At 41.0% G+C, this 11,688-nt stretch overlaps 1 protein-coding gene across 1 annotated transcript in view; it reads right to left on the bottom strand.

Moving 5' to 3' along the window:
• Nucleotides 1-9,249: 9,249 nt before the first annotated feature.
• Nucleotides 9,250-11,688, bottom strand: part of Il6 (interleukin 6) — a 6,898-nt gene continuing 4,459 nt past the window's right edge. The window contains exons 4-5 of the mRNA XM_021191538.1: nucleotides 11,385-11,534; nucleotides 9,250-9,841 (exon numbers count right to left, since the gene is read on the bottom strand). Of these exons, the coding sequence (XP_021047197.1) occupies nucleotides 9,674-9,841; nucleotides 11,385-11,534 (318 nt within the window). The 3' untranslated portion in view covers nucleotides 9,250-9,673. The remainder of the gene's footprint in view (nucleotides 9,842-11,384; nucleotides 11,535-11,688) is intronic.

Below are 11,688 nucleotides of genomic sequence, written 5' to 3'. Positions count from 1 at the left end.
GAGTAGTATTGCTGGATCTTCCAGTAGAACTATGTCCAATTTTCTGAGGAACCGCCAAGCTGATTTCCAGAGTGGTTGTACCAGCTTGCACTCCTACCAGCAATGGAGGANTGTTCCTCTTTTCCCACATCCTCGCCAGCATCTGCTGTCACCTGAATTTTTGATCTTAGCCATTCTGACTGGTATGAGGTGGAATCTCAGGGATGTTTCGATTGGCATTTCCCTGATGATGTTTAAGGATGTTGAACATTATTTTAGGTGCTTCTCAGTCATTCGGCATTCCTCAGTTGAGAATTCTTTGTTTAGCTCTGTACCCCATTTTATAATAGGGTTATTTGGTTTTCTGGAGTCCAACTTCTTGAGTTCTTTATATATATTGGATATTATCCCCCTATCAGATTTAGGATTGGTAAAGATCTTTTCCCAATCTGTTGGTTGCCGTTTTGTCTTATTGACAGTTTCCTTTGCCTTACAGAAACTTTGCAATTTTATGAGGTCCCATTTGTTGATTCTCAATCTTACAGCACAAGCTATTGCTGTTCTGTTCAGGAATATTTCCCCTGTGCCCATATCTTCAAGGCTTCTAGTTGTTTACCTGTGTTCTCCTGTATTTCTTTAAGGGAGTTATTTATGTCCTTAAAGTCTTCCATCACTGTCATAAGAAGTGACTTTAGATCCATATCTTGCTTTTCTGGTGTGATGGTGTATCCAGGACTTGCTATGGTGGGAAAATTGGGTACTGATGATGTCGGGTAACCTTAGTTTCTGTTGCTTCTGTTTTTATACTTGCCTCCCACCATCTGATTATCTCAAGTGCTCCATGCCCTTGCTATAACTGATTGGAGACTGTCATTCCTGTAATCCTGGTTGAGGCAGAACTTCTCAGAGTCCAGCTTCTCAGAGTCCAGTCCTGTGATTCCTGGATCCTGTGACCCTGAGATTCTGGGTGTGTCAGAGTTCCTGGGAGTCAAGCTGTTTCTGAGACCCTGAGATTCTTGTGTCACCAAGCTCCTGGAATCCTGGGATCCTGGGCATGCTTGAGTGCTTGGGAAGTGGAGAGTCCTCTGGGGACTGGGGGACTGTTGGCTGAGATTGTGCCCAAGTTAGACTGGCCCTGGCAGGAAGGACCTTTTTTAACTTTAGTATTTGACATCATTTAGATAATTGGCCATTTTGTCCAGATTTTCCAGTTTTGTTGAGTGTAGGCTTTTGTAGTAGGATCTGATGACTTTTTGAATTTCCTCAGTTTCTATTGTTATATATCCCTTTTCATTTCTGATTTTGTTACTTTGGACACTGTCTCTGTGCCTTCTGGTGAGTCTGGCTAAGGGTTTATCTTTCTTGTTGATTTTCTCAAAGAACCAGCTCCTGGTTTGGTTGATTTTTGTATAGTTCTTTTTGTTTCCACTTGGTTGGTTTCAGCCCCGACTTTGATTATTTCCTACTGTCTATTCCTCTTGGGTGTATTTGCTTCTTTTTGTTCTAGAGCTTTCAGGTGTGCTGTCAAGCTGCTAGTGTAAGCTCTTTCCAGTTTCTTTTGGAGGCACTCAGAGTTATGAGTTTTCCTCTTAGGATTGCTTTCATTTTGTCCCATAAGTTTGGGTATGTTATACCTTCATTTTCATTACATTCTAAAAAGTCTTTAGTTTCTTTATTTCTTCCTTGACCAAGTTATCATTGAGTAGAGCATTGTTCAGCTCCCATGTGTATGTGGGCTTTCTGTTGTTTTTGTTGATATTGAAAACAACCCTTAATCTGTAGTGATCTGATAAGATGCATGGGATTATTTCAATCTTTTTATATCTGTTGAGGTATGTTTTGTAACTGATTATATGGTCACTTTTGGAGAAAGTACCATGAGGTGCTGAGAAGAAGATATATTCTTTTGTTTTAGGATGAAATATTCAGTAGATATCTGTTAAATCCAAAATGGCAAATGGGATCTCATAAAATTGAAAAGCTTCTGTAAGGTAAAAGCAAAATGGCAGCCTACAGATGGGGAAGCGATCTTTTCCAAACCTCTGATAGAGGGCTAATATACAAAATCTACAAAGAACTCAAGAAGGTAGACTCCGGAGAACCAAATAACCCTATTAAAAATGGCGTATAGAGCTAAACAAAGAATTCTCAGCTGAGGAATACAGAATGGTTGAGAAGCACCTAAAGAAATATTCAACATCCTTAGTCATCGGGGAAATACAAATCAAAACATCCCTGAGATTCCACCTCACACCAGTCAGAATGGCTAAGATAAAAAACTCAGGTGACAGCCGATGCTGGAGAGAATGTGGAGAAAGAGGAGCACTCCTCCATTGCTGGTGGGACTGCAAGCAAATTCAACCACTCTGGAAATCAGTCTGGTGGTTCCTGAGAAAATTGGACCCAGCTATACCACTCTTGGGCATATACCCAAAAGATACTTCACCATATCACAAGGACACATGCTCACCTATTTTCATAGCATCCTTAATTATAATACTCAAACCTGGAAACAATCCAGATGACCCTCAACAAAGGAATGGATACAGAAAATGTGATACATTTACACAATGGAGTACTACTCAGCTATTAAAAACAATGACTTCATGAAATTNNCAGGCAAATGGGTGGAACTTGAAAATATCATCCTGAGTGAGGTAACCCAGTTACAAAAGAACACACATGGTATGGACTCACTGATAAGTAGACATTAGCCCAAAAGTTCGGAATATCCATGATACAACTCACAGACCATATGAAACTCAACAAGAAGGAACCCCAAAATGTGGATACTTCAGTCCTACTTAGAAAGGGGAACAAAATAATTATGGCAGGTAAAGGGAGGGAGGGACAGTGGAGGGGGAGGGAAAGGGATTAACAGGAGCAGGTGGGAGAGGAGTTGGAGAAGTACAGAGGGTCAATAAATTGAATGGAGGTGTGTAGCAGTTGGGGATGGGGAACTGGGAGTAGCTACTAGAAAATTCCATATGCCAGGGAAGCAAAAGGTTCCCAGGACGCTATGGAGATGACATTAGCCAAAATACTCAACAAAGGGGCAAGAACCTGTAGAGACCATATCCAGTGAATAGGCACATCCCCTGGTTGAGGAATGGGACCACCCACCCATCTCAAAAAATTTAACCCAAAATTGTTCCTGTCTAAAGGAAATACATGGACAAAAAGTGGAGCAGAGACTGGAGGAAAGACCATCCAGAGACCGCCCCACCTAGGGATCTATCCCATCTGCAGACACCAAATGCAGACACTATTGCTTATGCCAAGAAGCAAGGAGCCTGGTATGGCTGTCCCATGAGAGGCTCTGCCAGAATCTGACCAATACAGATTCGGATGCTTGCAGCCATCCATCAGACTGAGCACAGGGACCCCAATTGAAGAGTTAGGGAAAGGATTGAAGGAGCTAAAGGGAATTGCAGCCTCATAGGGAAAACAATAACATCTACTAACAATAACCCCCAGAGTCCCAGGGACTAAACCACCAACCAAAGAGTATACATGGAGGGACCCATGACTCCAGCTGCATGTGTCGCAGAGGATGGTCTTATCCAGCATCAATGGAGGTGAGGCCCTTGGTCCTGTGAAGGCTCAATGCCCCGGTGTAAAGGGATGCTAGGACTTTGAGGAGGGTGTGGGTAGGCGGGTGGGGGAGCATCCTCACAGAGGCAGGTGTGGGGGGACATGAGATAAGGGGTTTGCAGAGGGGAAACCAGGAAAAGGGACAACATTTGAAATGTAAGTAAAATAACCAATAAAAAGAGAAAATACCCAGTTATTCTGCTTAGAATGGTTCTTACTAAAGTAACAGAAAATATGATATTTCTGTTTTAGTATAAACTGGCACTTTCGTATAATTCTTCAAATTTTTAATAAATTTAGAATGTTTAATAAATTTGCATGTCGTCCCCTCTGTATTGCTCCAATTTTAGTACATGGGCTGCTGAAGCAAGTACAATGTTTCAGGAAGGCTTTTAATAGGTGAAGGTGAAGCTTTTCTTCTCAGCCCTAATGTAAGAAAATCCCATCATCTGAGCACCCTGAAGCATAGTGCACTCTGGTGTTTAGTGACAAGTGCACCAATTACTATACTTCTAAGTGTTCAACTCAATATCATTACCTATGTTACAATGCATACACTCATCACCACTACCCATTATCCAGAACTTTTTTCTCATATTCCTAACAGGACCTTTATATTAATACTAATTTTCAATTTTCCCAGACACTGACTTCTTATAATATATATTTTATTATTTTATTCCTGATGAAAACAGAGATGTACATTTACCTTCTTAGACAGCATCCATTCAGTTGCTTTTGTTTTGCAGCCCCTTTGTTTCTCCCCACTCTGGAGGAGATGGCAAGGGCTGGTAGCAAAAGGTGAATGTGTGCATATTTTCTACTTTGGCAAGTTGGATCTCTCATTGGCCTATAGCCGTAGACTACATGTCACTATTTCTACAGAACCAAATATTTTGTGAACTGTAAAATCACACTAGAAAGGTAGATGGGGCTCCTAATAAAAACAGGATTAGAAAAATACTATTCAAGCTTGTAATTTTCACTGCTACATAAATAAATAAATGAATGAATGAATGAATGAATGAATGAATGAATGAATTTGTGAATTTGTAGGCAGAGGTCCAAGATAACCTCAAGTCTGTAACCAAAACTTGTCTGAAACTTTCAATCCTCCAGTCTCAGCCTCTTGAGTTCTGGAGTTTCAGTGTGTGAGCCACACATGGCTGAACCTGGCAGAACAAAAATAATTTCAATTAAAAAATACTAGCACGGGGCTGGAGCGATGGCTCAGTGGTTAAGAGCACTGACTGCTCTTCCAGAGGTCCTGAGTTCAAATCCCAGCAACCACATGGTGGCTCACGACCATCTGTAATGGGATCCAATGCCCTCTTCTGGTGTGTCTGAAGACAGTGACAGTGGACTCATATACATAAAATAAATAAAAAGAAATACTAGTACTTATTATCAGTGAACTAGTGAAATTTGACATTAAAAACTTAATACCATTTATATTACCACCCAGGAAAACAATAATGCTGGTATAAACCCATCAAAAGCATATGTAAAAATCTATGTTACACAAACCAAAACCCTGAATGAAAGCTATTAAGAAAGAACTAAAGAAATGAAACGTCATTCCATTTCCAAAAATAGGATGACTCCATAATATCAGCTTATCACTTTCATCTACATATTCAATAAAATTCCAATCTAAATTTAAGAAAGTAATTTTATGGATGTTGGCAAACTAATTCCAGAGTTTTATTTGAAAAGACAAAAAATATTACCACTATAATACTAAAGATGACTAGTCAGAAGACTGATATCTTAGTGTCTGTGACACTTTTAACCAGTGACTTAGTGGTAGCTGTCCCACACTAGGCATTAAGAATTTTTGTATTTACATTTGAGCCATTTCTTTCTTTTCTTTCCCTCTTTCTTTTTATCTTATTATTTTATTTATTTACATTCCAACCATTGCTCCCCAGGATCCCCTCCCACACTTTCTCATCCCATTCCTCCTCCCCTTGCCCAGAAAGGGTACTCCCCCCTAACATACCTCCCTCTTCCCTGGGGGCTCAAGTCTCTTGAGATTAGGTGCACCTTCTCCCACTGAAGCCAGAGCAGACAGTCGTCTGCTGCATATGTGCCTGTGGCCTCAGACCAGCCCGTGAATGCTGCCTCATTGGTGGCTCAGTCTGTGGGAGCTCCCTGGGGTCCAGGTTAGTGGAGACTTCTGATCTTCCTATGGGGGTCGCCCTTCCCTTCAGCTTCTTCAATCCTTCCCAAAATTCAACCATAGGGGTCCCCCACCTCAGTCCAATGGTTGGGTGTAAGTAAGTATCTGCTTCTGTCTCAGTCAGGACCAAAGGCCCGACAAAGGCGTTTTACTTGTGAGTATTGATGCAAATGTACTCAGTAAAATTCTCATAGATTGCATCCAAGGACACATCAAAACCATCATTCACTAAAATCAGGGACAAGACAAGGCTCCTCACTCTCTCCCTATTTATTCAATATAGTACTCGAAGTTCTAGTTAGAGCAATTGGACAACAAAAGGAGATCAAATGGATGCAAATTCACAACAGAAGGATCTCAGATAGCCAAGAATAACTTAAGGAAATGTTCAACATCCTTATTCATCAGGGAAATGCAAATCAAAACGACCCTGAGATTTCACCTTACATCAATCAGAATGGCTAAGATCAAAATCTCAGGTGACAGCAGATGCTGGCTAAGATGTGGAGAAAGAGGAACACTCCTCCATTGCTGGTGGGATTGCAAACTGGTACAACCACTCTGGAAATCAGTCTGGAGGTTCCTCAGAGAACTGGACATAGTACTACTAGAGGACCCAGCTATACCACTCTTGGGCATATACCCAAAAGATGTCCCACCATACCACAAGGACACATACTCCACTATTCTCATTGCAGCCTTATTTGTAATAGCCAGAAACAAATCTGGAAACAACTCAGATGTTGCTTGCCACACCCACTCCAGTGAAGTCTGCATGGCAAGCCCAAAAGCTTGGACACAGTCCTAAGGCAAAAAGTTTCACAGAAACTTGTCTCCTGGAGAGTCTCTGGTGCCCCATAACCAGATTTGTCCTTCTGATAGTGTGGAGGGTCTTGCATGCTTTCTTGCAGTATTTTACTGGATAAGAGCTAAAAATCTCGGGGCAAGTTCTACAAAGAAAACTTAGAATTACAGCCAAGTCACTCCCATATGCAGGAATTTACAATGGCCTAGGAAGAAGGAGGGTTGTAGTTTAAGGAGGAACTACAGTATTGCATTATTCATGAGCAAGAGCAGAACCCCTGGTGCAAGCTTTCACAAGGCTCAGAGGAATAGCATAAATTGTGACTAGGGTGTGAAATTCTCACCTGGCTCCCTAATGGCTGACTTTAGAAAGGGCTGCCTTTTATCTCAGTTGTAACCACTGCCTGGTTCCTGACAGTCTTTATGTATGAATTTTTCTGTTTTGTGTCAGATAACTTGAATGTACCTTGGCTGATGTGTCACATAACTTCTTTGTTTTCTTCTGTAATATAACTCTGATGCTCGCTATTAAAAATGAGGATATCACAAATTTTACAGGCAAATGGATGGAAGTAGAAAATATCCTAAGTGAGGTAACCCAGACCCAAAAGGACATGCATGGTATGTACTCACTGATAAATAGATATTAGCCAAGAACAGAATATCTAGGATACAACCCACAAACCATAAGAAGTATAACAAGCAGAAAGACCCAAGTGGGGATGCTTTAATCCCACTTAGATGTGGAATAAAATAATCATGGGAGGAAGAGGGAAGAAGGGACCTGGGTTAGAGAGGATTGAAAGGGGAAAGGGAACAAGATTAGATGGGGGTGGACAGGAGAGAAACACAAAGGGCTAGGAGAATTAATGGAAATATGCAGCCTTGGAGGGTGAGGGGTAGGGGGACCCTCTAGAAAGTACCAAAGGCCCAGGATGTGAGAGACTCTCAGGACTCAGTGGGGGGTGACCTTAGCCAATATGCCCAACAATGGGGAGAGGGAACTCAGAGAGGGAACTCAGTAGATAGACAGGACACAAATAGAGGGACTGGGTTAGTAATCCATAGTTAAAATTTCTGACCTAGAATTGTTCCTGTCTAAAAGAACTACAGGGACAAAAATGGAGAAGAAACTGAAGGAAAGTTGGTCCAATGACTAGCCCATATTGGGATCCATCTCATGACAGGGGGCTGGCGGGTGTTTAAGGCCTGACACTATTACTGATGCTCTGATATGCTTACAGACAAGAGCGTAGAATGGCTGTCGTCTGAGAGACCCAACCCGAAGCTGACAGAGACAGAAATAGACAAACCCAATCATTGGTCTGAAGTTGGAAACCCCTATGGTTGAATTATGGGAAGGACTGAAGAAGCTGAAGGGAAGGGCAATCCCATAGGAAGATCAGAAGTCTCCACTAACCTGGACCCCAGGGAGCTCTCAGAGACTGAGCCACCAATGAGGCAGCATTCACGGGCTGGTCTGAGGCCACAGGCACATATGTAGCAGAGGACTGCCTGGTCTGGCCTCAGTGGGAGAAAGTGTACCTAATCTCAAGAGACTTGAGACGCCAGGGAAGAGGGAGGTCTGGTAGAGGGGAGCACCCTCTCGGAGACAAGGGGAAAGAGGAATAGGATGAGGAACTGTGGGAGGGGATCCTAGGGGGCAATGGTTGTAATGTAAATAAATAAAATAATAAAAAGAAGAGAGAGAGAGAATCAGCACCAAGTTCCCAGTTTTGTACAGAAATAGGAGGAACCACATTAACTTATAGACATAATCTTCATCATACATGCACATATGTGCACATACATATATGAAATTGGGATAAAGTTGAGACAGGCTTTCCCTCTACAGTCTAGTCTGGGCTAAAACCCAAAATACTTATTTAGAAATTCTTAAAATGTTTCATTTCCATTCTTTTCTACTTTTTTAAGACAATAACACATCACTGTAATGTCACCCAAATGCTCTGTATTCACCAAGAACTGACTTTTGTTATACTGTGATTAGCTATTCTCTTTTCATTCAGCAAATACTTATAGGGGTCTCCTTTGCTTAGGCTCCTGACCATGGCTATAGCATGAAAAGGTTACTACACTAGAGTCTGCTTTCTTGAGGAACCCATATGTTAGCTGGATAGAAAGCTCCTTCAGTTTTAAGGTGTGATATATAATGGCAGACACGAATAAGAGGTATGCAGTGCATGGAGACTCCAGACAAGGGAGACAGAACTTTTGGATATTATTTTGGAGCTTATATGTTGCTAAATCTTATCTAAGTAGTTCCATGGTCTCAGAATCTGTGACTTCAACTCTAAATGTATAATTCATATTAAAATGTTTTGAGATTTTTCTATATCTGTCTTCCAATTACAACTAAAAGTTAAAAATGGATCTGGAGGGAGGTAGACTTGAATTCAAATCAGGGATTATATTTTATGTTTCCAAAAAGTGGCTTAGTTAAATCCCAACTCTCTCATGTCCAGACTTGAAATTAATGTTGTGTATGCAATGCTTTCTCATGGCATCTCTCACTCACCGTCTGCAGCTGCTTTCACTTTTTATTTAACTTTACATGTCATAAAAAGTGCTTAGTTATTGATTTGGGGGGGGGATGCTTGGATCTAACGTAGGACCTTGCTCATGTTGGACAAGTAACTTTACCATCTGAGATGCGTCCTTCAGTCTCTGGTTTTTAAATATAATATAATTTCTTTGTTTGAAGACAGTCTAAACGTTATAAAAAATACACCACAAAGATTTCTTTAAAAACATATTTAAATTAACAATTCATTGAGGTAAACTTATACATTCCAAGAAACCATCTGGCTAGGTAACAGAATATTTATATCAAATAGATATTTATGTTATCATTCCAAAACTATAACATAATATTTCAAGTGACACTTCATAAAAATAATAAATATCAATCATAAATTAACTTAGTTTACTTATTTAAATTATCAATAAATTAAAAATAATTAAAATAGTGTCCCAACATTCATATTATCAGTTCTTCGTAGAGAACAACATAAGTCAGATACCTGACAACAGGATATATTTTCTGACCACAGTGAGGAATGTCCACAAACTGATATGCTTAGGCATAACACACTAGGTTTGCCGAGTAGATCTCAAAGTGACTTTTAGAAATTCTTCAAGTGCTTTCAAGATGAATTGGATGGTCTTGGTCCTTAGCCACTCCTTCTGTGACTCCATCTTCTCCATTAGGAGAGGATCGGAAATTGGGCTAGGAAGGACTATTTTATATAAATCTTTTACCTAAAGGAGGAAAAAACAAAGACTGGTTAAATATCGCACAATTTTTTTTCTTGTGGAGTGTTCTGGGCTGTAGGAAGAAGTTCTAATTTAGGATGAATGAGACGAACTAGGTCCATCTGCTTTGACTCACCCAAGCCAGGGGAGATGCTTTTGCTCCAAGCTTACCTGAGAGAGGCCCATGCTTTTAACAACTCCATTCCTTTTTTTTTTTTTTTTTCTTTTCTCAAGGTGATTATTATTAGTATTTCAATAGCAACAGAATCCTAACCTTACTGTTCTGTCTGCCACTAGAGAGTAAGCATCCAGAGGTCAACCCCACCATCTTATTTGTCTGTTATCCAAACATCCATGCTAACGTACAGTATTGCTACTGGAAAACAGAAGCTCCCATCAGGAAAGGTGGCACAGAGGGATCTAAATCAAATGTGTTGCTTCGTCCTTTCCATTCGGACTCTGTTGAGAGTCTCTTAGTGTGGTAGCATGAAGAATTCTGGAAACACCCTTCCATGGGCCCACTGGCATGGGGAAGACTAACTGGAAGGCTTGCCCCACTACTTAAGAGCTTGAATACTATACAGCAGGGTCATAAACAAGCAGATGTTTACAAAAATGAATCTCAATTCCCTTCCTAGACCCTGCTGGAACAAGACCCTGAGTGGTTCCTGCGCACATTATACTGGGAAACTCTCTGGTTTAAGGCAAAAAAGTACAAGTGACAAAAGCAGCCTAAGCGCGAGGGTTTCATCCCAGGCCCTTCTTATCGCATGGCTTTGTCCATCCACACTCTGGGTCATCAGTCCTCCAGGACCTTCTTTGTTTTTTTGTTTTGTTTTGTTTTGTTTTGTTTTGTTTTGTTTTTGAGACAGGGTTTCTCTGTGTAGTCCTGGCTGTCCTGGAACTCACTCTGTAGACCAGGCTGGCCTCNAACTCAGAAAATCCGCCTGCCTCTGCCTCCTGAGTGCTGGGATTAAAGGTGTGCGCCACCACGCCCGGCCCTCCAGGCCCTTCTTATTGCATGGCTTTGTCCATCCACACTCTGAGTCATCAGTCCTCCAGGCCCTTCTTATCGCATGGCTTTGTCCATCCACACTCTGGGTCATCAGTCCTCCATATATACCATTCTTCTGGCTAATGGTAACCAGAAGCCCTTGATCCCTTCCTTTCCTGACATTTTAGCTTTTGGCTAATTCTCTGCATTAGAACTCTGGTAACAAAAATGTCACTTGCCAAGGACTAAATATTAAAGTCACTTTTGTGCTCTGTGCTCTCATAATGGGTGACTATGTATGGTTGTCTGTTATAGTTTTCTTACCTCTTAAGCAATTAGTAACATTCTATTTAATACAGTTTAAAGCAGGTGTTGATGTTCTTTGCAAAAGAGAGCCTCAAACAAAGCCCCAAAGTAAAACAAAGCAAGGCCTTACAATCAAGAAGTGTTATTCAGACTCTCCCCCTTCTGAGCAGCTGTCTGGAAAAAGTGCCACTACCCTGAGGTGCCAGAAGTCCTCTTCTCACACTGAATGAGAGATGGGGAAGCACTCACCTCTTGATTGAAGATATAAATTAGGGTTTCTGTATCTCTCTGAATGACTCTGGCTTTGTCTTTCTTGTTATCTTTTAAGTTGTTCTTCATGTACTCCAGGTAGATTTGGTACTCCAGAAGACCAGAGGTAATTTTCAATAGGCAAATTTCCTATGAGTAAAATGGAAAGGGAAATCAGTTCTTTCTAGGAGATAGATTCAATTTGAGAATATGATTCCTGCTATTCAAAAAAACCTAGGATAGCAAAAACTATTCTCAGCAATAAAAGAACCTCTGGTGGAATCACCATGCCTGACCTCAAGCT

The sequence above is a fragment of the Mus pahari genome, chromosome 2 (assembly GCF_900095145.1).
Source record: "Mus pahari chromosome 2, PAHARI_EIJ_v1.1, whole genome shotgun sequence".
NCBI lineage: Eukaryota > Metazoa > Chordata > Mammalia > Rodentia > Muridae > Mus > Mus pahari.
This window is presented reverse-complemented; position numbering and strand designations above follow the sequence as displayed.